The sequence below is a fragment of the Pseudopodoces humilis genome, chromosome 1 (assembly GCF_049639895.1).
Source record: "Pseudopodoces humilis isolate 2021_Gansu_Grassland_sample_001 chromosome 1, ASM4963989v1, whole genome shotgun sequence".
Lineage (NCBI taxonomy): Eukaryota > Metazoa > Chordata > Aves > Passeriformes > Paridae > Pseudopodoces > Pseudopodoces humilis.
In genome coordinates this window covers 110,926,798-110,953,727 of record NC_142200.1, presented here as the reverse complement: position 1 = coordinate 110,953,727, position 26,930 = coordinate 110,926,798, and the positions used below count along the sequence as shown (strand labels likewise).

At 40.0% G+C, this 26,930-nt stretch overlaps 2 protein-coding genes across 2 annotated transcripts in view; one reads left to right on the top strand and one right to left on the bottom strand.

The window, feature by feature from the left end:
* STT3B (STT3 oligosaccharyltransferase complex catalytic subunit B) overlaps window positions 1-12,174 on the top strand; it is a 51,282-nt gene extending 39,108 nt beyond the window's left edge. Inside the window, exons 9-16 of the mRNA XM_005518972.3 lie at window positions 787-941; window positions 2,577-2,788; window positions 2,879-3,066; window positions 3,574-3,745; window positions 6,088-6,261; window positions 7,214-7,327; window positions 8,320-8,532; window positions 10,515-12,174. Of these exons, the coding sequence (XP_005519029.1) occupies window positions 787-941; window positions 2,577-2,788; window positions 2,879-3,066; window positions 3,574-3,745; window positions 6,088-6,261; window positions 7,214-7,327; window positions 8,320-8,532; window positions 10,515-10,595 (1,309 nt within the window). The 3' untranslated portion in view covers window positions 10,596-12,174. The remainder of the gene's footprint in view (window positions 1-786; window positions 942-2,576; window positions 2,789-2,878; window positions 3,067-3,573; window positions 3,746-6,087; window positions 6,262-7,213; window positions 7,328-8,319; window positions 8,533-10,514) is intronic.
* A 2,133-nt stretch (window positions 12,175-14,307) lies between these two features.
* OSBPL10 (oxysterol binding protein like 10) overlaps window positions 14,308-26,930 on the bottom strand; it is a 112,884-nt gene continuing 100,261 nt past the window's right edge. The window contains exons 9-12 of the mRNA XM_014248530.2: window positions 21,326-21,512; window positions 19,711-19,893; window positions 17,763-17,916; window positions 14,308-17,055 (exon numbers count right to left, since the gene is read on the bottom strand). Coding sequence (XP_014104005.2) covers window positions 17,011-17,055; window positions 17,763-17,916; window positions 19,711-19,893; window positions 21,326-21,512 — 569 coding nt within the window. The 3' untranslated portion in view covers window positions 14,308-17,010. The remainder of the gene's footprint in view (window positions 17,056-17,762; window positions 17,917-19,710; window positions 19,894-21,325; window positions 21,513-26,930) is intronic.

Sequence of the window (26,930 nt, the reverse complement as noted above, 5' to 3'; positions counted from 1 at the left end):
TCAGCTCTATAATAAATGTAGTAGAACAGATGTCACGTAAAGAAGCCTCAGATTTACTTGAGGAATATATAGATGTTGTTCTTTGCCTGTCTGTATATATATATAGAAATAGATATAGATATATATATACACAAAGTATCAAACTTTTGAGGGCTTGTCTACATTAGAAAAACATATTGTGTTAAAACACAGAACACAGTTTTGAATGAGAACTAGATCTCAGTGAAGAAAAGGACATATGCTTGATACCTCACCATTCAATCATGATAGCACCCTAGATTAGGTCCATATGTATAGTTGTCTGTAATATAGAGCACAGTTTTGTCCTTGTCTGCACTGAGTGTTTGACATGTTGTTTAGATGACATGTGTTTGCAAGTGTAGACAAGGCCTGATTTTTATCAGCATCTGAAAGAATGTGTATGCATCAGTAACTGATCTGGTATTTAATTCTGTAACTTTCTTTTCCATAGCTGTGTGTTTTCATTTTGGTGAATTTGGCTTTGTATTTAGCCGTAAACAAATGAAGCATCCATAATTTTCATTGTCTTAATTAGTATGGAAATAATTATTGTTTTAAATAACTGTACACCAAATATTTCTTAGATACAGTAAGGTCTGGGGACTTCTTTGGTATAAGAGTTTTATGAGATTTCTGCTGATTAGGGCATTTGCCATTTAAAACTGAAATGCTTCCTTTGAGATGAATTTCAGAATTCCTAATGTTTACAAGTTTTAATAATTTTATCTTTTCAAAATAATTTGAACTGAATTTTTTTTAAAAAAGGTATGCGAAAATTCACATCCCGATCATTGCCTCTGTGTCTGAGCATCAGCCTACAACATGGGTTTCCTTCTTTTTTGATCTGCATATTCTCGTGTGTACTTTCCCAGCAGGGCTGTGGTTCTGTATCAAAAACATCAATGATGAAAGAGTCTTTGGTAAGAGAAAATATTTTTAAATTTTTTTGAAAAATTTTGCCTTCAACTTGATTTTACTTTGGTTTTGTTTGCTCAAAGCTGATATGTGGCTTCTTCTAAAATATGGTTTAAATGTATTTAAAGGTGATCATTAAGAGTTTCCTGCACCCAGCAGTCTTTAAAACAGTCTATAGAAATGCAGAGGTTGCTGAAATGGTGATGGAGTGTAGTCCCAGGAAGTGGTATCCAGTCATTTGTTGTGTTCAGTTCTGCAGCTGGAGTTGCATGTTCTAGCAGGGTACGGTTCCACAGTGCAAGTGAGCCAGGAGAACAGCTCAGTGCAAAGGCAGGGTCCCCATTCTCTGGGTGTCTGGCACTCATCCTATCCCAAATGATTCAAAATACCTTTGCTTTGCAGGTTTTCTGCTGTTTTGGTGAACACAATCTCTTGCTTTGGAACAAGTGCTAGATAAGGCACAAGCCAAAATGGAAGTGCGGGGTCTCCCTATGTCAGTGACAACTTATTTTTTTGTGCAAAGCTGTATTGTGAAAACCAGCTTCTGATTTTGAATGAGGCTTGTAAGCAGTTGTAACCCATATGGGGGAGTGAAGACCGCTCAGGTCTTGGACTTCTACAGGGACAGGAGGCTCCAGGCTAATTTAGCTGCCTCTTTGGCTACTGTGTATGGGCAGTAGGAATGTTTACTCTGAGGTAGTCTGTGCTGTGTGCCTTACAGTGAATGAGTGTCAAGACCAGTGCTGGGCAGCTTGCTTTCAGCCTCCTACTGAAGGCTGCTCCTTCCATTTAACGCAGCATAAAGAGACCTATAAGTGAGGGTGCAGAGCCATACTCTCTCACCACAGTGTAGGAAATATTTACATGATGTAATCTGATACATCCGTGTCCCTTGATCTCTGTGGCAAATCTTTCACAAGAGGATATTGTTAAACTGTAGCAGACAAGGCGTCTACCACAAGGAAACCACTATTGGATATTCCCACTTAGTGTATACAGGATTGATTGGGGTTTTTTTCCTTTCCAATAAATGTGTTCTTAATGTTTTGTAGTATTCTGAAAATCTTGGTTTATGTTTTGTGGAAGACAAAGTGGAGGTAATACTGCTCAGGAATAGGGCTTACAATATCATGTTATTTATCTGTACAGAATTATAATGTAGACAAGCCCCCAATTTGTCCACAGGTACCTCTAACTGAAATCAGAATTTAATATTTACATGAAATTGTAACACTTCCTTTTGCTTTTTCAGTCCTAATGACTTGTTTGGTCTAGAGCTGACTTTTTTAATCGAATGAAGTTACCTGTAATTCCAGTAGTATTGTTGATGTGTAACATTAAATTTCACTAATAATATATCTTTTGACCCATTACTAATGAATATTGAAAATGGGGTTGTGTTATTGTTAACAGTTGTCAAAATGAATTTCAGGAAGGGTTTGAGGCTTCAAAGGGATAAGCATTAATTCAGCCGTATGTCTGTAAATTGAAAAGCAATGAAATGCAAGATGCACACTCAAGCCTTTATACACACAGATGCTCAACCCACTTCCAGAAGCAGTTTTATGGAGTGCATGTACATGTGCAGTCAGAGTGACTATTATTTTCTAAGTGTCACCATTAGATGTTTTTCCTTGCAGTTGCTCTGTATGCAATCAGCGCTGTTTACTTTGCTGGAGTGATGGTTCGCCTGATGCTCACTTTGACTCCAGTGGTCTGTATGCTGTCAGCAATTGCTTTCTCCAATGTCTTTGAGCGTTATTTGGGTGATGATATGAAGAGGGAAAATCCACCAATAGAAGACAGCAGTGATGAGGATGACAAAAGGAATCCTGGCAACCTGTATGATAAGGTGAGGGGAGAAAGCAAGAGTTAGAAAACTTGGGTTCCAGTCTCAAGGATGATAGAAGTTGCCATAACAGATACATTTGTGTTTGTTTAGGCAGGCAAAGTGAGGAAACATGTGTCTGAGCAGGAAAAAACAGAAGAAGGGCTGGGTCCCAATATCAAAAACATTGTGACTATGCTGATGCTGATGTTGTTGATGATGTTTGCTGTTCACTGTACTTGGGTAACCAGCAATGCGTACTCCAGCCCCAGCGTGGTTCTCGCCTCCTATAACCATGATGGGTAAGTAAGGTCTACAGTCTGAAGTGATTGAAGGACAAATGCCTTTTTAACTGCCATTGCATTAGTAATTTGCTTTACCTTCTTTAAATCACTGCTTATTATATAAAGAAATTGTGACCTGAATAAAAAATTATTCATACTCTAATTTTCAAAAAGATACAACATTTTCTGAAATATTTAATGAATTATATAAAAATAATCCTACCTAAAGACAGTAAAAATGATGGTTAAAAATAAAGCCTTGGAGTCAACTGGGAAAACTTGTTTAAGAATATATATTTGACTGGAAATGCATTTAGTCATGTCTTCAAGCTTCAGTTCAGCTTCTTGACATTCAGCTGTCAGAGAGTTCAAACTTAACAACTGCTGGTGACAAAATCCCTCAAAGGTAGCTGAACTCATAAGAAAACCCAGATTCACAATTATTTGTAAACCCAGACTTACCGAGGTGCAGTTAATTTGTTGGTAGTTTTTGTACAGGTGCAAATAAAATGAACTGTTTTCCAGCACTCGGAACATCCTGGATGACTTCAGAGAAGCCTATTACTGGCTCAGACAGAACACAGACGAGCATGCCAGAGTGATGTCGTGGTGGGATTATGGGTATCAGATAGCAGGAATGGCCAACCGGACAACCCTGGTTGATAACAACACTTGGAACAACAGCCACATTGCCTTGGTAAGGCTGGCAGTTTTCTGTGGAGCAGAAACACCAGAATGTTTACACTGCAGTGCAGTATGAAGTTGCAGACATCTCTTAGGGCGATTGATATTAAGGAGAGATTGCATAGAGAGAGAAACACAAACATGGAAGGAACATACTTTTTTCATTTGTTAAAACTCAAGTACAGGGATCAATTTTGGTTCAGAGTTTTCATTTTGTTTACTTGAAGCTTCCAAAACTTCACTTCCACTTAAGTTTCTCTTCTTTTCTTTGGGGGAGGATAGACAGAACCTAAGGTAACCATTCCCCTTGGGATTATTGCTGTAACAGCTGGTACCTCTGCATTACTGGCCTCTCAAAATAAGGATCTTTGCATTTCAGCAGTGTCACTGCTGAGTGGATTTTTGAATGGCATTTGAAAACTAACCACATGACAAATTTTCAGGCATCAGGGAACTCACAGGAAGTGATTGTTTATGACTAGCTGTGGAAGTGTAGCAGACTGAATGCAATTCTCTCTTCTCAAATTTGCAGATAGACAAAATGCCCGCACCTTTAATTGCTTTCACTTCTGAAGGATAAGCTTAAGCTTTGTACATGTGCTTAAGGCAGGGTGTTAGCATTGCCTGCAGTTACAGGGCACCGCATCGGGCAACTTGTGCTGTGCAATGACTCATCATCAATCACATTTCTTCCCAGAATGTTTTGCTACAAGGGCAGAATGGGGGAAGGGCTCAAGAAATTAGGATAGTTTTTTGTATTCTTTCTGTCTTGTGTCAGTATACAGAGTACAGCTGTTGGACCAGATCTGCCAAAAAGCAGTGTACAAAGCCAACAAATTAATGAAGCTGTGCTTTGAGCAGAGTCCCCCAAAAAAATTGTATTGGGAGAAGAGGGATCGCACATCCATCTTTATAAAGGGCAGGAAACTCACATTCAGCTAGAAGCAAGCTTGGGAAATTGTGCTGATGGTGTATCAGTCTAATGTCAGTCAACATGCATTGCCACGTACTCTGAGGCGCTTATAATTTGGTTATGGACCTGACAGCATTGGTGTGTTTTAATGGACACTCAGCTCTGATATCTCTGTGTGACTCCCTCTGCTACAAGAGGTAGAAATGCACATACTGCATCCAAACTCACAGTTTCTACCAAGACAAAAGGTGCATCTTGTGAATAGAGTCTTGGAAGTCTTCTGTGTTGCCTAAGGACAGTAACCACACACTTTGCAGCAACTAGCAATAATGGTTTTCAATAAGGAATTCTCTCGAGTATGACTGCTGCATTGTCAAGTTACATTTTGGAATGAAGGCACCATAAAGGGGGACCCAAGCAGTAAATGTATGTTGTGGCCAATACCTGCACTTGTGCTGTAAATGAGGCATAGCCTGGAGATGTGTCCAGATGATTTTCTCCTGCACAGAGATGGAAATCTGGCAAATAACCTCACATTAATTAGGGTAATGGCCAAGAAGCTGAGGTTCTTGGTCTTTTGACAGCTTGCTGCTTAAGCTTAGTGTTCTCCAATTACATTCTTAGCTGAATGTCACCATGTCAGATGCAATATTATGTATATTGCAGTTACTCCCTTAGACTACAGCGATACATTGCTATGCCTTATGTACAAGAGCTTCAAGAGGAAACAAAACTGCTGAACTGTATGCCAGTTGCTGACCAAATTCTTTTAAGTGTGGGAAGTGACCAGGATACAAGAGGTGATGGATACAGCTCTGAGAAGTTTTATTCTGACATTTTCTCTGTGTAGATATACCTTAAATTCAGTGCTGAGGGTGCCTGTATGCTACTTAGTGCAATGCACACTGGCTGCTTCATTAATGAAGGACAGAGCTTTAGGAAAAAAAAGAAATCACATTTCAGATAATTTTTACACGTTGGTCTGTGTCTAAAGCTTTGAAAATAATTTGTAATTAGGTATTTTCTGCAACACTTAAGCTTTTGGTAATACAGTTATAACTTGAAAAATATGTAGGTGTCCCAAAAGGAAAACCCTTTGTTGCTACATTTCATACTCAAAACACTCGTTTCAACAGGCAACATTCCTCTTACAGAGGAGAAAATAGTTTAGGTTGGGCTTTTGAGTTTCTAAATATTCACAAGTTTTCTTTATCTAGAATGAAAATGTTTGCTTTGGTTGACAAGTAGGTATTAGAGAATCACAGAACCACAGGCTGGAAGGGAACACAGTGGGTCACACCTGGTCCAATATCCCTGCTCAAGCAGGATATCCCTAGAGCACATGGCACAGGATTCCGGGGCATTGGTCTGGCTGTATTGATCTGTGGTGCTATTCAATAGGCAGCTGATCAAAAATTTAAGGTATTTTTGCAATGATACAGGTGGGAAAGGCAATGTCATCAAATGAGTCTGCAGCATACGAGATCATGAGAAGCCTGGATGTGGATTATGTTTTGATTATTTTTGGTGGTGTGATTGGCTACTCTGGTGATGATATTAATAAGTTCTTGTGGATGGTGAGAATAGCAGAGGGGGAACATCCCAAAGATATACGGGTAAGTGGAATCTCTACTTTTTGGTTTTTAAAAAAACTTTTATTTATATTATCACTTGTCTGGGAGTGGTCACTACACTGGAGGGAGATTACTACTCTATTGCTATTTTATTTGAAACATGTGCCGGGGTTGTTTTTCTAGATCAGTAGGAGTGCAGTGGCTTGTAGCCCAGTTTCTTTCAATGCTTTTGATTTGGAAAGCCTCAAAAGCTTTTCACGTTTTAGCATGATACTAAAAGTAGGATTTTTTTCTGTAATTCTTGTCTGTATGTCTCTCTGTGCATCATCACATGCTTGAAAAAAGTAGGAGCATTCAGACTGTTTAAATATTACAAATTTCTTCAAACTCTGTAATAGCAGGAGATGAGTGAAAGTGTTAATATTGACTCATGTAGAGTTTAAGCTGTTCAAACACCTCTGAGATTGCAGAAGTCCGTAGTAATATTTTCTTAAGCCTAACGAAGACTCCTAGATATTGAGCACAGGCTTAAGGGGGTAGCCCATGTGCACACTTTCATCTTGTACTTGAGATGAAAATGGCAGAATTTTTTTTGTTTAAACACGGAGGAGGTTTATAGTGACCATGCAGATCTCGTGTATTAACAATACAGTGTTTGTCACCTTTCTAAAGAATAGAGGCCCAACTAAATTTTACAGTTTGAGGTAACTTTTCCAGAACCACTTAGAGTGATGTGACAAAACTTTTAACAGCACAAAAGTACAGATTTAGGAAAACTGGTCCATTGGGGTCTCATTTACAAGCAGGTAATTTGCAACTATTTCACCTTTAATGAGCACCATCTCTTTCATTTTAAGGTTACCTTCAATCAGCCTTGAAACTGTACTAGCCAGCTGAGATTCTTAGGGGTCTTTGCGGGGGGGGGGGGGGAATGAGAAAGTACCTTAAGATTTTAGTTTGCATTGACTCTTTGTCTTTTCTTTTCTTTTAAAAGGAAAGTGATTACTTTACCCCTCAGGGAGAATTCCGGGTAGACAAGGCAGGCTCTCCAACTTTGCTGAACTGCCTCATGTATAAAATGTCCTATTACAGATTTGGAGAGATGCAGGTTAGTGCTACAACTTCTTAACTGAAATGTGAGAAAACAACCATTTTGATGTATTTTCTATCTTTTAAATTAAGCATTGCTTGTAGTAGCAGAATCTGCAGTAAGAGTGAGCTTTACAAATTAAAACACATCCAGTCATGGTCTGCTGTTTATAACCTTTAGCAAAAAGCATTTCTGCTGTTAACCCACACTTGTACTTCATTTTTTGGTGTCCTTCACATTGCCCCAGATGAGTGTCTTGATTGCACTGTGCTGTGTGCTCACTAAAGCATCAAGTGTGATATTGCAGAGAGCTTTAGATTTGTTTGTTGTAATAGCAACACACAAGTGGAACAATTGACTGTTTAATGTCTGTCAGAAACTACGTGATTTCCATCCAAGTCACATCAGTGTATAAAACAACACTTACTACACTGTATAGTAAGGGCAGCAGTTGTCACTCTCCTTTGGGAGTACCATACCCATGGATGGAGCTAAACCTGCTTGGCTTTTGCCTTTTTTTCCTTTGTTGCCCTCACCAGGGGCCCTTCCTTCTGTTGTATTAGCACAAGAGTCTCTTTTTCAGTGGATTTTACTTTTAACACAGTGGGGCCAAATTTAACTGAGAATTGTGAACTACTTCTGGATCGGATGGAAAACCGTGGAAGTACAAATTGTTGCAGTATAGGCAAGAGGACAAAGCTCTGCTGAAAAACCACCACAGGCTGCTGCACCTCAGACTGTTCTTTGAGTTGTTTCATCTCTGAATGCAGACAGGGTAGTTTTGCTGAGACATTAAGTACTGTCTCCTGTGACAGCTGTAGGAATAAGAATGAATTTGTCCCTTAGGATCTCAAAGGTTTTTCTGTGGAGTAGTAACCAATGCAAGAGAAATGTTACCCTTTGACTTGGGCCAGTAGAAGGCATTGCCTTATAGTATGAAGTTTCACAGTTTGCAGTGATTGGTGTTCTGGGTTTTGTCTCAAACTAACATGCAACTTTAATTTTTATAGCTGGATTTTCGGACACCCCCAGGATTCGACCGTACACGCAATGCGGAGATAGGCAACAAAGACATTAAATTTAAACATCTGGAGGAAGCCTTTACCTCAGAGCATTGGCTTGTTAGAATATACAAGGTCAAACAACTAGACAACAGAGAGACACTGGATCATAAACCTAGAGTAACCAACATTGTACCGAAACAGAAGTATTTGTCAAAGAAGGTGGGTTCCCAGTGAACTAACTGAAAGGGGTCAGGAGTTTATTTTTAACAGTCAATCACATAGCTGGTGAATTATATATTTCCACTAGCCAGAATGTTACGGATACTGTTCATGTTAGTGTCCAATCTCAGAACTGCCTGCTGGTAATAATTGTTAATTTACTGTCTGCTTAACTTAAAAGCATGTGAAGACACAAGGCTAGATTTTTTTTAGGCAGAATGCTAACTGGACATAGAGTGTGTCACTGGCTGTTACAACTCTTAAGTCTTCATGTAACTGGAAGTATAATCTCTAAAGTACATCAATTCATGTTTCAGTAACTATGGCTCACTAAGTAAATGTGGAAGTTGCTTTCTGACTTTGTTTGAAAGTAGTGATGCCTAGAAGTTTACAAATGGCAATTTTGTATTAAATAAATTAAATATGAAACTTTTGTTGATGGAACTTTAGTGTCTGTCTGCTTACTGCTTGAAGCCATCTTCACGGTTTTAAAGTGTTTGTTGTGCTGCCCTCCTTCAGCCTATTAAGAAAGACCTCTGTTCCCAGGGGAGTTGGGGAGACTGTTAGCAGCCCCCTCCTACACAACATCTGTTTTCTATATTCAAATAGATGTTGCAAAAGGAACTCCAGAATCCTGTCTAACAAACTAGTATAGGCAGTAAACTTACTTTGTGTCATGGAAATACAAGTAAAGAACTTTCTCTGCAAGTAGAGAATGTTAAATGTAAAGATGCTTATTTCTGTGATGTGATGGGAAGTATATAAAATAAGGCATTTGGGAGTTGCCACTGAAGCTAGACTTAATCTTCAACTGATACGCTTTATTGTGCCTGTCATACACTTAACACTGTAACTTTTGCTCTTAAGTAACAAGCAAGGCTGTATTTATCTATGATAGGTGCACTGACCCCACTGGAGCCTTGGATGTGTAGATTCTCTGTCTAGAAGCTGCTGCAGTTTCTGGCACATCACCAAGTGCTGCAGTGCAAACAGGCTCTACTTTCCAATAAGAAATCAGAGAACCAGTGGAGAGCATGGGGCAGGTGTCCCAACTAGTATTTCTTAAATACATTCTAAGGGCTCCTTAGCAGCCAAAGATTTTCAGCAGTTGCTTCCCTACTGCAAATTCAGCCCATCTCCTATCATGTTAGGAATGACATTGCTCAAGTTCAGAGATACAATATGTGTCTGAATATTACATATTAGTTTGTATCTATCTCACTTTATTATAATCATGTTGTTGGTGTCATGTTGACTAAATGCAATTTTTTAAAATAATGATAGACCCTGCTGGTAAGCACAGCGAAGTGCAGCAAGGGAGGGAGCAGCTGCCTCCTGGCAGGTGTGTTGAATGTACAATTCTACCTGCCACAAATTATGTACACAAATTTGAAGTTAATTTTACCTATGACCAAGACTAATGTTCCCCCCATTACTACCTTAAAAAAAAAAATAAAATCTAAAACATGCTGATAAAGGAATCTGCAGGAAGTGCTAACTAAGCACCTACAGACCAACAGCAGAGTTTAGAAGACTAAAATGGGATTATTCAGTTTTTTTCCTTTTATAACATGCTGGTTTGAGCAAATACTTCTACCTAACTTTTAAGAGAATCAAATATTCCATCTTTTGCACTAGGGTGTTTCCAAACAAAACTAACACTTATACCAGTTGTGCTCTTTGGGCATATTAGAGTTTTATCATGTTGGTTAATTATTAATTCTGCCTCAGCACATGCTTTGAAAAGAATTTTACAGATCTGGTAGACAGGGTTACAAAAGCACATCCTGGGCAAAAGCAACTGTTGGGTAGGAATTAACAATCCCAACACTGAAAATAATAACTGGATAATGTCAACTTGAGGGTTTAGCATTTAAGCTCTTTAAAAATCAACCTAAAGCTCAGGCACTGAATGCACATCGTTAAACCGCGGTCAAAACTAAATCATTAACTAATACCTGTTATTCTGTTTTTCTTTTTAGACCTCCAAAAGGAAGCGTGGCTACATTAAGAATAAACTAATTTTAAAGAAAGGCAAGAGACCCAACAGGAAGACAGTTTAAACACACTGTTCTGATTGCTAATACGAAGCAGTTGTCCTTGAGATAACCAGTCTTTGCCTTTAGCTCAAATCATGTTTCACAGCAACATGAGGGTACAGAACCATCATTGGTCCAGATTATTGTACAAAATTTTCAGGCAATGTCTGATTAAAAATATTGGCTTATTGAGAACAGCTGTTTTAGATTTGTAATGTGAAGCAAGACAGAGCTGCTATCCAAGTCTAGCAGCATTTTTTTTATTGGTACATATTATCCTTCAAATCTGTTGAAAATTTGGACTGACTTTACCAAAGAACCCTGTAATTTGGTCCCTTGGCACATGCATTATTTGTCAATCTTTTCTGGAGAACACTGTTCAGCTGAATAGCAGCAGTATGAAAACTGGAATGGTGACATCTGAAAATGACTCTTTTTCAACAAGAAAGAGGTGGCAGAGCTCTCTCAAATTCAACTTTCAAAACAAGTTACTCCCATGATTTTTTTTCAGTGGTTTCTTTCAATGTCCTTTCACTCTTGCTGCAGGCTGGTTTTGAGCTGGAGTGTAAGAAGCAAAGCTGCAGTTTTCACAAGAGGTGACAGGACAGATTAATTGGACAAGCTGCTTTTGTTCAACACGGGATTGCAGTATTGCTGCCTTACACTGTCATTTCACAAGGTAGACAAGGCAAATCTTGCACACTGTAGATACAAGGGCTAAATTTGTAAACCTCCTGAAAGATCTGAAACGACAGTAATGAATGCTGTAACAACATACAACTGAACACCATGGAGCTGCTAGTGCTTAAGAACAGAAATGAAACTATTTTAGGTGAATGTTTACATTGGTAAAGCAAGTATAGCCTGGTTATTGGGGAAAAGAAGGTTGACAGGTATACAAAACCCCTTTTCTATGGCTATCAGAGGTAGAAGATTTGCAAACCTTTTCAGCCCTCACTGCCTTTCTGGCGAGGGTGGAAGTGTTCCTGGAAATCTGTTTCTCTGCATTTTTATTTAGAGTGCTTAAATCAATTGAAGAAATTCCTGCTCTAGTGCTATTTGCTTTGTCTGTCTTTTATACTGGTTTCAGTTTGGTTTTTTTTTAAGTGGTGAAAACTATCAGATTAAATGCACTAAAATATAAATGGAGACTGAACGTGTTCACTTTCCAGCTGTAAGGAAACTTTATACAGACTTGAAGTTTTTCTTTAATTAAAATGAAAGGGGTTTTTTTGCAGTTTGTTTTCCTGCCACAGGTTGTAACTTTTTATAGAAACAAAACTTGCATCAATAACTTGATGTAAAATGCAGAATAGTATGTACCTTTCATGAAGAAAATGTAAATTTACAGTGTTCTGTGAGAATGTTACTGCTGACTTCTTTCCCAAGGTGTAGAATATTTTTTTGATTTATGAACTCATTTTTGACTCCAGTGGTTTATACAGACCAATACTACAGCTGCAACATTTTCACAAAGGTAATTAAATCTGGATTTCTGGCCCCTGTCGTTTGGAGATTTCATTTTATTTTGTTGCTTTAAAGCTCAATGCAGACCAGTTGTCAACTGTAGGGGAAAATAAAGTTAATTCAAGTTTTGTGTTAAGGCTTTTGTGTCAGTTTTGTTGTGATAAACTTGAAAACATGTTGCTTGCAGCCCTAGTCATTAATTGACATTGCAATTCTATATTGCAAATCTTCTGATTTCACCAAGCTGTTGTAGTGAAGGCACAGTATCTTCTTAAAATCCCTCCAGCTTAAACTAAGCCAAATCTAGGGCTTCTGCTGTGATGAAATGAAGGTGGCTGTCGTATTTCCAGGGAAGAGCTGCCTTCCACCGTTCACATTGCAGCAACCACACATTGCAGCAACTCCTTCCAGCATCTGGAGCTCCTCAAGCTGCTACAGCTTCTCACCCAGCAGCAGAAGGGCTAATTGATTATGTGATGCAGGATTTCTCGTGTCATGTTGCTTCCAAGCCAATCTGCATCCTGCCTATGGATAAGAAATAAGGGGTCTGACATTTGGAAGAACACCTGAAAAGGCAGCAGGACAGAGGCTGCCAGTCAGTCTGTGGCTTGGCAGTAACTCAGCCTTGTTTTTTCAAAAGAGAAAATATAAGGTTGCCTTCCCCTCTTCAGGTACTTTTACAGTTGGACAGACTGTCTTCAGCCTTAAGTGATGGTGTTCACTTTAACACCAGAAACAAGTGAATCTGAGGCATGTGAAGCAAAAATAAGCCAACTGCAGGGATCCCAGCCAGCCTGGACCTAAAGTTACCTACTACTTACCTGAGCTTTGTTTTTTTCTTAAATCTAACATGACTTCAAGGACTCTGCCAATGTTCTGCAGTTAAAATGAAATAAAAAGCTCAGAGTCATTGAGGCATCCACTTAGAAAAAGCAACATTACATTAAGAAGAACTGGCATTGTCTCACCTTCCTTGGTTCCTCAGGAATCTGCACACCGTGTAGGTTTATAGCTGGATCCTGGAATCAAACAGCTAAATAATTCCTGCCTCCTCTTTGGGAGAACTGAACCACCATTCTACCAGCAAAGACTTATCAGCATCTTCCCTCTTCATCACACACACCTCCCAGACTAGTTTATTTCCTTGGCTCCAGCCATCCTTTTTCCTTTTGTTCAACTATGTCAAATTTTGAAGCATAATTGCCACAAAACTGTATAAAAAAAAATAAAAACGCAAACCAAAAAAACCCCCAATAAAACCAAACAAAACAAGACACATGAGCCAGGCTCAGGACAGCAGTTACTAAGGAACTAAAGCTGCAAGTGACTAGAACCCAGTACTGCATGGGTTCTGTATCTCAATCGTTACTGGTGCGAGCAGTAAGGCAGACACTGCTGTTGGTAATCACAGAAGACATATTTTGACTTGCACAAGTAATTTCATAACAAGGAGAAAAGTCATTAATTATCTTGATAGATTCACTCTTAAAAAAAACAGCTGAATGCTTTGACAGAGCCCTTGCTACACACCAGTCTCATCAGGACTAGAAACTGAAAAAAAATCTTATCTGGCTGTGACTAAAACGCCCTCACATCTTTAACCCAAGTGGATAAACTGCTCAAAGACGAGGCCTTGAAGCGATGCCATGGAAGGCAAGGAACAGGACTGGGTAGTGCCTCCTGCCCTGTTTACAGGCAGTGTCTTTTTCTGTTTTGCGTAAAAACAAAGTGTTCCAGCAAGACTGTTTCCAGCACAGTGGAGGAATGTTTAAAGAAAACCAGAAGGGTATTACCTAACACTTGAAAAATGCTCACCACCATCTGTGGGATTCCTCTAAGAGCATTTTTACTCCTCATGCAAGTGTCCAATGCTGCAATAATGCGGAGTTTTGAGTTCTAAGAGGTTCTAATCAGTAATTTCTGTTGATGTTAAACATTAAATGAAATAGGATTTTCAGAAGCAAGCACCTTTACCTGTTTCCTTTTTACTTGCCAAAATGAAGCAAATGTTTCCCAGCCTTTCCTAAAGCTGTTATTGCTGCCCAGCCCCATTTTCCCTGGGTAGAGCTATCCAATTTAAACAAAAAACTTACCTCCAGAGTGCCTGGGAGAATAAGCAGGGTGGAAAAACCCCACACCAAACCTGGATTAACCTGGCAAATCACTTCCATGGGAACCACACTCAGGTGTCATACACAGCTCCTGGACAGTCAGTGACTGACACCACTGAACTAAGGCTTCCATGGAAAGAGAAATGGCATCCCGCTACTAAATGAAACAAATCTTTTATTCATGAGCATTCTCATTTTAAATTCACAAATTATGAAAGGAAGGCAAATCAAAAGAGACTGCCAGAGCATCTTTTAAATGCTAAAGGTATAAATTTCCTTTCTGAACATTTCTAATTTAAGAAAGAAAAAGGTTGCATAGGCTTTCTACAGGTGTGCACAAAAAAGTACATGGAAGTTTTTACATTACAATTCAGTGTACATCGGCTACTTGAAAAGGAAAGTATTTACTTGCAATTCCAAGACAGCAATTGGAACAACCTACAGAATAAGGCTTATGAATATTTACTTTTCAGTCCTGCAAAATATACTGAACACATACTATCAGAAAAATAAAATGACACTTGTGAATCTTGTTCTGAAATCTCTCGCTGATGGGATCTTTTCTGAAAGGACTTCTTAACGTTTGTGTCTCCCATGTTAATTTGGGAAAGAAACAGTGGTAATGGCATTAGGGGATTCTTCATAGCATCGGAACAAAACATTGATCAGAGCACATGTGGAATGTCCTTGGCATGCAGAAACAACCAACCATGCAGACAGAGAAAATCTTCAATAAATTACAAGCAGAAAATTGTTCAAATTTCTCCTTAAAAGAACAGCTACAGCATCTCTGTAGCCTTGACAGTCACACCATCCCAGCTGAAAGAGGTCTACTCCTTCAGGGACCCAGGCCTGCATGCCTGACACACAGAGGTTTGCAATGGCTATCTAGTGAGTATGTGTCTTGTTCTTTGGTGTGTGAGAGAGCTCTGGGAGGGTGTTCCAGGGGTTTAACTCTGCTTTTTCCATTGCTCTTTGTGATGATACTACAAACTGTAGGAATACTTTTAGGTACTTATCAGACTAATCTCTAGAACAAGAGTGGATCCATTATAAAGTGAATTCTTGCAGGTGATAAAGTACAAGTGTTCCTGATGATACTCAGTAGCAGTTCAGTGATTACTACAAGAGCATCATTTTGGTTTTCTTACAGAAAACTATTACATCAACTATTCCTAAAAAATAAGATTTTTTTTTCCTCTTAAAAAAAAAAGTGTCAGTTACAAAACCAAGCTCATACAATCCACTTTTTTTTAAAAAATAGGATTTAAATCATTTAGAACATGAATCTTTCTAATGTGAAAAAAAAAAGGGACAGACAAGAAGACGAAATAGCATTCAGAAGGAAAAAGTAGCCACACCTTCATTAAATAGAGATCTTTAGTTCAAATCCAAAGGAACAGCTAATGGAATGTTTCCTTGTGCACACACCTCCTCCACTGAGCCTTCTGAGCTGCTCAGGAGATTTTAACATCTACCAAAAAAACAAATGCAGGATGCACAAGGACAGATGTGAGCAGTAGCAGTGCTTTGACCTAGGTATCTTTGTGTAGCATCTATCAAGCACAAGTCAGTGTATGAACAAAGCAGACAAAAGGCACAAAATTACTCAGCTCTACAGACAGACATCCATGCTACTGTGTGATAGAAATACAGTGGTTTTGTTATGGGGCACTGTGGAAAGAAGCACTGAGCACATTTTACATGTACCTTTTGCTGCCACCTCTCTCAGAAACATCTTCACTTCCAACAAATACAAACTATAAAGCAACAAAACCTTAACACACTTCTAGAATCCATATTGTCAGTGTCACAGGCAATATGTCACCTCACAAAGCAAGATCAAGCAACAGGATTTTTTAATTGTTTTTTTTTAACCTTACAAAACAAATTGTATCCCATTCCATTTTTTCATTCATAAAGTTATTCTCTCCGTGGAATAATTTACTAAATTGTTACTTTTACATCAGGGAATCATTTATCTGTGAAGGGTAGTTGTATCATCTCTACTCATCCAAATGTTTTACCAGAAGCAATCCCATTTAGTGGAACATGTAAGCCAGAAGTGTTGGCATGACAACAATCAGAGAACATTACACAGCAAGACCAAAGTTACCAGAGCAGCTGGCTCAGGGGTGGTGACCAGAGATTGACTGAACAGCTGGAGCATGAATAGACAAAGCAGCGAGGACACAATGGGTTAGTGTGAAGAACAACGTTCTGGGGAAGGTATTGCTACTTCTTTTAGGGTGGCAGGAAATTCACACTCCTTGGTGACAGGAAACACGCCCTGAACTCAGTACCCCAGAGCGAGCACAGCCAGTGGATCATTCTTATGTCAAAGTGAGTTACTTGGTGACTGTTCAGACAGAACGACTGCCATTAAGAGACATATCATGTTTTAAGTGCAAAACATTTTTGGCAAAAGTGAAAAATAGAAAAACATTAACCAGTACTAATAAAAAAGTATTTTCTTAAATACTAGCATAGGGCCTGATCCTGCAAGCACACAACTCAGGGAGCCCTGGCTGAGTGCAGCCAGGGTTCTGTGCCCTAACACTTGGAGGAAAAGGTCTTTGAGTCGCTATTGGTGTTGGTACTGTTTACATGTAGTGTAAATAGCACACACAACACATGCACACCGTGGGTACTTAGGGACGGACGTGTGCCTGTGTGTCTGTGGATCTGCACACACAAAATGGCTCCTGAATAAACTTGAGCTCGTGGTTATTTTGAGATGCATCATTCACAGTACATAGCTTCCCATGGGGATCTTCTGGGAGCAGGACCTATCCTGAAGTTATATACTGTATCATTTTAATGCCTTTCAGGTAAAGTTACGAGGCAACTGCTCTCTCCTGTCAATGGGTCTTCCACAGAGGATTCACATACAGCCAACCATCACCCTGTAAGAAAATTAAGCAGAGTTTACAAACAAGATTTATAAATACCAGATATGTGTATGTCCACACAAAAGCTAAAATAAGACTAAACAAGAAGCCATCCCTGTCACCTGAAAATTCTGTGTTTAATGAATTGACAAGTAATGCGGGCAGGAGGGAAAAAATTACAAGGGAGGGAAGAGATGTAATGAGAAGATACAAGAGATTCTGGTTTAAATAGCAGCTAATGTAACAATCCCCTCAGTCAGTCTCATCCCTCCACCTTTCCTCCAAGGGAAAGATGAACCTGGTAAAATCTATTTCCTTTCACACAGATGAAACCCAAGACTGTGTTTAGGATGTCAATGCTTACTTAAGCTGGATAAATCTCCCTAGATCGTGCTCATTTCAGTATTCTAAGATTATAGGGGATATGAGTATGCAGAATTTGAAAAGTAAGGGCTGAATTTTACAGAAAAACACATCACTTCATGTGCCTAACATTAGGCACCAAAAATTCAGATACTGAATTCTAAGTGAAGAAAAGTGAACAAGTTCACAACATAGACATGGAAAAGTCCACTGCTCTCCTTCAAGAGCCAGACTGTCAAAAAGAAAATTTAAGCAATCAGTGGTACATAACAGCAGCAGCCCATGACAAAATCCAGACATTCACTTGTCCCCTGTGCAGGAACTTGCTAAAGGGTCTCTAAACCAAGAGACTCAAGTACCTCTTTGGCAAAGTATTTGGGTTTCCAGGGAGTTGTGAGTGCCGCGCGCTGCCTCTCCTCTGCTCGCTGTCTCTCTTCCAGGCGGTGCTTGTGCTCCGTGGCGGCATCAATGTTCCCCTCCTTCAGAGAGTTGGTGACGTGCTGCCACAGGCGCCTGCCCAGGGAGAAGGAGCACAAGGGAGGGTGAGAACAGCTCTGCCACAGCCCAGTGCTGCTGGACACCAGTCTGGTGAGCAGCAGGCTGAAGCCACACTATCCATACCGGATTTCCAAGTCCCACAGCTTGGGAACCATCACTCTCCTAGGATAGTCATCATGTCTGTGGACCAGATTTTCAGGTTCACTCAACTCCCAGTATTTTGCCATGCAGTTTTCTCAGCAGATTCTGTTTATGTTCCTGACTCTTCACCACCTGTGCTTTTTTTCTCAAAGCAGGTGGATTTATTTTTACCATTTCCACTTCACATTCCTTACTGATGTTCCTCTGGCCCCCAAATGACAGGTGTTTAATTCTGCATTTTTCTGCAGTTAAATTTTTGAATTATAAGGGAGCCAAAACCCAGGAGTGCACTGAACTGGGACACTGACTGGTCCTACATGGTCACCAACAGAGGAACTGATTATCCTAGGGAGCCCCTCTAGGTCTGTGCTCTGTATTCCCAGTTACAGTATTTACCAGCACAGCTACACGTTTCTCACACAGCTGACCACATTCAGATACAGTGCCTTATATCAGCCTAGCACAAACTTTGCCCAGAAAACCACTGAGAAAAACCCTCATAGAATGGTTTGTGTTGGAAAAGACCTTAAAGATCCTCTAGTTCCACCATCCCTGCCATGGACAGGGACACCTCCCACAGGACCAGGCTGCTCAGAGCCCCATCCAACCTGGCCTTTAACATTGCCAGGGACGAGGCATCATCCACAGCTTCAATGGGCAGCCTGTTCCAGCACCTCATCAGCCTCACAGTAAAGAATTTCTTCCTAATATCTAATCCAAACTGATCTCTGTCTGAAACCAACCATAGCTTTCGCATATGTCCAGGGCTGTTTAAATGAGTTTGTGTTTACAATGTGATAAACTGCAGATCCTGCAGAGACACTGGATGGATGTAATTTGCTTACTAGTATCTAAAAAACACAATAAATACACTGAAAAGCTACTGGTTTCCTTATTTACTATAATCTTTATGTTCCACACTACAGGGCAAAAATGAGTTTGTGGATAAGCAAGTGGTCTAGTAAGCAGACAAATTGTATCTGACCCTGCACAATGACTCAAGACACCCTTGTAAAATAAAAAGACATTTACAGATAATAAAATGTAGTTTAACTCATATTTTTAAATCCTCCAATAAAATGCTCCTATATTCAATAAAGTATTGATTTTTGTGAAGATAAACATCAACAGTTACTGAAGTGGATACAGAACAGGTTTTTTTCTAATGTACCTAGTCAGAGTTAGGCACATGATGTAGATGCCAAGAGCCTCAAAACCACCAGTATCTGTGTCTTTATACCTCATACTGCCTCACATTTTACACGTATTTATACAAATACATATTCTAAAATACATAAAACATTAAGTACCAGTTTCAATGATACGCAACATATATATACCAGTTGGAACTACTTGCAACAAACTGACTGATTTGCCTACCATGTTGCAATCACTCCAAGAAGCAGGTGAAAACACTGCATTACCATTTTCCAGATGCTGATTAAAACAAATACAGGCATTTTCCCCATCTACAAAATTGATTCACTTGTCACTACAGCGTAATTTATGCTCCAAGGAACAAATACACAGCCTCAACTCTCTGTGCCCAGATTTCTGTGCTGTAGGAAGCAAGGAATTTTTGAACCACAGCACTCAGACCGGCAGTTGGCTTCCCTGCTCTGTTCCCATCCAAAGTTCAGGACAGCATTGCAAAGCCTCTGCCCTTACCTCGATTCCAGCGGCCCTTGGTTTGCTATGGGCCGGATCTTTTTCCTGATAACAGGCAGTTTGGTGGTGTCGATCACTTTGGTGTCTCCATTGCTGTAAGTGAATTCCAGGGTGCCATTCCATTCTCCCTGTGCCTTGCACACAATGGTGTTCGTTGGATTGTGCTTCACTTCGGCTGTAACCCTGATTCAAGGGGGGAGGAAAAACAGACCACAGAAATAACTGGTACCATTTATTATCAGCACATGAAAACACTGCGTTGCTGAAGGTCCAAGCAGCTTTCTAACTCCACAAATCAATTATTCAATCCAAGTAGTGATGCTGCCTCCAAAAAAGAAAGACTCATCCCAGGAAAGCTCCTGTAACACAGCAACAGCTTTGGGATGACATTCTAGCTAAGTTCAGCAGCAACCCAACTTAAAATTCTGATACTTGGCTCAAGGCCAGAGCCAAATGGTTACCTCAGCAGCCTGAAAAACAATCCCTGACATTCATGTGACATTTTCAATACACGATGCTTTCACATCTGAACATAATGTTGTCAGAGACCCATGTCAAAAATTTTGGGTCTGTTTTCTTCTTCAGTTCTGCAAGTTCATTTCTCAGCTGCTCACAGGCAATGATTAAAGCCATCTCACCAAAGAACTGGTCTGAGAGTGAGCAAAATAGACAGGAGAGGAAAACCAAAATGCAGGGAGAAGTTCTTTGTGTGTGTCCATGAGCATGCACACATGTGCTTTAGAAAGCCATGGAAAGTCTTCTGTAAACTCAATTTTAATTACTGAAATAATACAGCACAACGTCCCCAAATTTTCACTCACCCTGATGGCACCAATTATTAATCTGTAACTTTTAAAGAAAAACCCTGTCAAAACAGCCCCATATGGACATTTACCTGAACACAACATTTAAATGATTGACACACATATGGAAGAATAGTTACAGCATCTGAAATGAAACAGAGGTAACCATGCAAAGCACAGTCTCCTCTGGACAATGCAACAGTCCACAGCAGAACAAGAAAGGGGTCTGCTAATGTCTGGGTCTGTTAATGACTGGAACATCAACTTGAGCGTGGAAGCAAGAGAGGAGGCTGTCTTGCACAGCACCTCTTCACACCCTTAGGAAAAGGGGAACCAAAGAAGGTGAATAACATTTCCACCATCTGTAATCTCAGTGCAGAGGTCCCCAGTAGGGAGCTACCACTATGGGCAGCAACACTTTTGCTTCTCTCCTCTTTTCAGGAGCTCCACCTGGAACACCAGTTCATCTACAAGACTCACACAAAAACAGCAGAGGGTAACAGAAATATCGCCTTTTCTACACATATTTTTCTGAGCCTGCACTTACAACAACTTTTACAAGCAACAAAGCCTGGAGAGATACATTCACTATATTTTAATGAGAGAAATACATCCAAATCAGTTAGACAACATAATATGTATTGCTACAATAAACTGCCCTAAAGCTTTAAGTCATCTCCAGCACTACTAGGAAAAGAATTTCAGCTATATGTCTATAAAATGTTGCAACAGAAGAACTGAACAGACGCCTAAGAGCCTTTCCCCTGAAATCCTGCAGCAGGTAAACAAGAGTCAGACAGTAATTCCCATACCTGTGGACCTTCCCTCCATAGAAGGGCTTGGTGTGGAACGTGACGGTGGCAGAATAGCCCGTTCTGGCACAATTGATGTTGACTTTCCCTCCAAGCTCCACCCACGGGATGGTGAGGATTGAGCGAGCGTAGGCACTGGGCAGGGTGAAGACATACTCTTCTTCGTGTTCCAGCAAGTGAAGAACACCTGCTCGGGAAGAGGAGAAAGCAAGGTGATAAAAGGTCACTTGTTCACTGACAAGACCTGATGGTCACTGACCAATTACCACCATCAAAATGCACATCCATGGAGAGTACAAGGTGCAGCTCCCCTTGAAGGAGGTCACTGTCTGCTAAGAAACACTGGTCTCTGGAACAAGTTTCTTCCAACAAGCATTTTCAAAAGCATCCAATTTGACTGTGTACCCTGTGGTCCTGCATGGTACCAAATGACTTTTCAGAAAATCTGACTTTGCATTACTGTTAAAAGCTGGAAAAGCATAGAATGTCTACCTAAAAAGCCATACTGAAAATTCAGATGGTCTCTCAGTGTCGTATCATAATCTCCCTCCAGAAAAAAATACGGGCATGGCCAAAGGACTCTTCACTTCTCCATTCAGTTAGAAACAGCCACGTCCTCCACTAATTTCCTCTTGATGCTGTGAAAGGCTCTAAGTCTCTGTGGGTACAACAAGGAAACATGGCATCTACAAACTTCCCATTAACTTTGCTCCTTAATTTCCAAATGCCTGGTTTCCCACATGGGCTTTGAAAAAATCTTACATAATCAAAGAGGGGTCCAGCAGGGCCCTGCTCTACAAGCACCAAGTCCAGTGTCTCTACCAGGCAGAGAAAATTACTGGTAATTCCATCTCATTCTGTAAAGGTTCCTCCACCCTCAGCACTATCAGGCGGTAACTAAAAACAACACACAACAGCAGCAGTTTTTCAATATTACTTGGAAGCTGCACAAAGAAACTTGCTTTCCTGATCAGACCTTTGCAGCTTCCCCTGGGGCTAAGGATACAACTCTAGCCCCATAAAAACTGTAGTTTGGTCTTCAGGATAGCAGGACATAAGACCAGGAAAAGAGCACCATAAACCCTGCACGCAGAATTAGATCATGTCAAATGTCTGCAGTGTATTTTTTATTAGAGTTTTACAGTCTTTTGTGTCCCATTTACTAACTGCCTAAAGGCAAAAATCACAGCTTTGAAAATATTTTTTCACAACAGGGCCTGAAAATAACCCATCACAGGAAGAACTCAGATCCCAGAAATATTTGAAAAAAAAGAGCAGGAAAGTTATTTTGACACAGTAATAGGATCTGTTCAGAAACAAGATGAGCTTGAGCCCATTTGCCTTCACCCTGGGGCAGGCAGGGGAAGAACACACTGTTAGTGGTATTGATTAATCTATCTGTTTAAGGGAATACTGACACTACTTTTTCAAAGTGATCTCACATTTAATGATGAAAAAGCATTAAAGAGGAACCCAACACTACTGCTGCCAATATGAAAATATGTCTTTAACGCTGCATGAAAACACAAAAACACACTCAAAATTAAAAGCACAGAGCTCTAAGAGAGCCCTGATCTTGAATATTGGCTCCAGCTAACAAAACTAAATACAGGCACAGGAAACTCTGCAATTTTTCACTTCTGCCTTCTGAAACTATTTCACAGGAAAACATTTGCAAACCAGAACAGCTACATGCAGTTGTTCTCAGAACATCTGCAACCTCAGCCTCCCAGCAGCAACACAGCCAGCATGTCCACTCCAGCAGGTCTGACACAAGGAGCTGGGAGTGCAAAAGCACATGGAAAAAAAGGACCTTTAATCATTGAGTCTTGTCAGGTTACAACTTCCTCATGTCATGAGCTGAACCCTTAACCAGCAGGGAAAGGCCAGGAGGACACAGCCAGAACACACACACACGTTTTCCCTCAAGCTTCCTCAGCTTCACACCTGCAGAGACATCCAAGCTGAACACACTGCAGGAAAGCTGAACTACCCAGCTCATCCTGGACACGCAGCCAGGAAGAACTTTTACTAAAAAAAAAACTATTCTGGTTATCAAACTCATCAAATGGATGCTATAATAGCATTAAGTTAATAAATAACAATTGCAAAATCACAGAAGGGCCTGTATTGGAAAGGACCTTAAAGATCATCGAGTTCCAACCCCCCTGCCACGGACAGGGACACCTTCCACCCGACCAGGCTGCTCAGAGCCCCATCCAACCTGGCCTTGAACACTTCCAGGGATGGGGCATCCACAATTTCTTTGGGCAGCCTGTTTCAGCACCTCAACACCCCCACAGTAAAGAATTTTTTCCTAATATCTAACCTAAACCTACCCTCTTTCATTTTAAAGCCACTCCCCCTGCTTTTTCTGTTACCACAAGCCCTTGCAAAAAGTCTCCCACCCTCCTCTGACTATCACTGTATGTGATGTTTTCTCATGTGAGAGGAAACTGGTATGATAAACCAAATTTCCTTATGGGTGGGTATAGGTTTGTTTCTGTCCCCCTGATGGGATCAAGAGCTTTTTTCTCCCTACTCAGGCGGGAGGGACTCGGAGCTGCAGTGCTGCCAAGCACATTTAAAGTGGAGAGCAAACAGCAGCAGTGACCTTCAATGTAAATATTTAACCACCACAGCAGGTTAGATATTAAAATCTGAACCCAGCTCTCTTGGCAGTATTTTTAGCACCCGGTAGCATATTTTCTGAATTCCTTAAACACCTGAATAAATACATTTTTAAATGAAGTGCTATCTCACTTGAAATATGACTCCAGCTCCATAATTACAGTCTAAAAGAGATTAAAGGGCAGATCTGAAATAACCATGCCTTGATAATACTTTTAGTATTAACCTGTTTTGCATTCCACTGTTTGCAGAGCCCACATGCAAAGCCTCGTTTGAGTGAAGCACCCCAAACACTGTGGCTGCACCACCACATCTGAACAGAGACCTGGGCTCCCTTAGGGGAGAGGAAGACAAAAATTACCCTGAGATTCAACATTTGTAATAGGTACCACAATTTGAATTAACTCCCTACCCAGCCAAGTGTCAATCTCGAGAAATCACAAGCCAATTAACTTAAAGCTAACAGTTACTTCACAAAGTGTAATTTTAACATCTGCTGATAATCATTACATTGCAACTGATCTTTAAAAACAACTGCTGGAAAATACACAGGCTATTTTTCTTCCCTTGCTTCCCTGCAGTAAGGGATGATTCATGTTTAGTTTGAAAATGGCTGTAAGTAAATACACATGAAAAGTGGTAGAATATTCTCCCATTTTTACTTTTTTCCTCTCACACCAAAGAGTTTGTTCAAAAACTTCCGATTCCTTTAAAAAAAAATCTGAAGTATTTATAGGCAACAATTACACACGGATAACTGCACCAGATCAGTACTCTGGGAGGAACAGTGGATTTAGTAACCTAGTTTGTTAGGAAAAAAAATGCTACGGAGAAGGGTGAATTTGTTATAAAACATTGCAGAATATTGAAATTCCCCCTTGAAATACCCTCAACACCATTTACTCCTCCTTTTGACTACAGCAATGTATTCAGAGTCACACCCCCATCCATGACTCCTCAGTCTGCATTACAGGTCCTGGCATATCATTTTCCCAGTTTGACTCTTGCATGTCCCTCACTGATGCTGCAGCTCTGTGAATTGATTTCCCAGTAACACATATTGACAAAAAACCCCAGAGGAGGCTCTGGATCCATAAACTGCAGAAGAGACGTGTGGGATTTAATGCTTCCCACTGCCTGCATGGATCAATCTGAACAACAAATGGCACGTGAGACACGAGGGGCCTGGGGCAGTTTCCTTGGTTAAGAAGCTCTTCACCCTGTCTGTGTTTCTCATAACACACAAAGAGGAACAAGTCACACGTGGGATGAGCCTCACACGGGTGTTGTGCATGACCAACTGCCCAGATCCCCACAGAGAAACAGGAGATGCCAGAACTGCGCTCTTACTGTCTCTTCCAAGCAGCTGTGGTGAGCACTGCTCATTTTTCAAAGACTGGAACCATTTGCTAAATTAGGTAATGAGTGCCATGCTATATGAAAACAGGTATTGAAACACTGGAATAAAAAATATTAACAAAAAAGGGAGTTCTTAGGGAAATATTTAGGTAGTTCTAATTGCATGGAGCTATCAAACTTTGGGACTGGTAAATTAAAAAGTCACTAATTTCTCAGTACTAAAAATTATAATCTAGAAATTAATTATCTATTAATACATACACATACATGTATTTAAACAGAAGAGAAAAAGAAGAGTTAAAAACATTCATTGCTTTCTTTTAAATTTACCCTGGAAAGAGCACTGAACCTTTTAACCACCTATCAGATCTTTTCAAGCTGATTTTCAGTTTAGAAAAATAATTTCTGGAAGCCTGTAACTCACTACTTTTTTAGAACATTTAAAACAGCAGAAGTGAAAATACCAGGTGTAACTAGCCACTTGACAATACAGAGCAATCCATTTAAATGCACTTTATGCTCTCCGCAAAATTAACCTATAAATCAAAGATAACACTTTTTGTTGGACTGTGCTGCTCTGGACCAGAAAAGGAACAGGCACAGCTGACACTGAGTTGTGCTCACCACAGCATCCTTACCCTACAACCAGTATCGTTTAAAGATCCCATGACCCACGTAAAAACCATTAAATATTTATACTGACTTTCTCATCCTTTGCTAATTTAAATCTTAATGTGACCCTGTTCATTACAGCCTCATCTCCTCCCTCACTCTTTCATTAGTACATAATTAACATTAACCAGAATTAGGGACTGCCCATGCAGTCTAAGTTCTTTCATGCAAAATACCCTCTTTTTTATTCAGGGTGGCTTTCACCTGAGGAAACTCAGTGCTGACTACTCTGAAAAATGAGGATTTTGTCATACAGTAAAGAAAAGTTGCAACATTTCATTAGCAAGCCAGATTTAGACCACTCATAACCCGAGATGAAGAAAGGCTAGTATATAAAACAGCTCCCCACATGGATTTCCAGCAGTACTCTCGCACTTGTTCTGCATCTCTGCAACTGATACTTTGAATCAACAAACAAAAACAACAGACAGAAAAAAAAATTAAAAATCTTAGTCACTTTAAGGTATGACATACACAAAAAAAATCACACCACTGAGACACTGAGCTGTACCCTTTGTGTGCCAAGACCATACCATCCTTAAATCCCCTAATTCTTTGAATTCCTTTATAAACCTTTATACTCCCATGACATTCTAGGTCAGCTTCTAATAAAACACATAAAAAGCAATGTGCTCTATACATCTAAGGACTTCCTATAAAAATATGATTCAAAGCCTCCATAGACACATTACCATTACTATATTCCTTACACACTATAGGTCCAAAAATTCGGTACTACTTTATTTCTGCAGCCAACTGCAGCAGAAAAAGCTTCACTGAACTGTTGGAGGGACACACACAGTATTGTTCAGTAGAGAGCAAAGTTTCAAAACACACCAAAGTTGCCCATATTCAATATTAGGCTACAATGAAGTTTCTGGTCATTGTCACAGAATCATCATAGAATGGCCTGTGTTGGAAAGGACCTTAAAAATCATCTTGT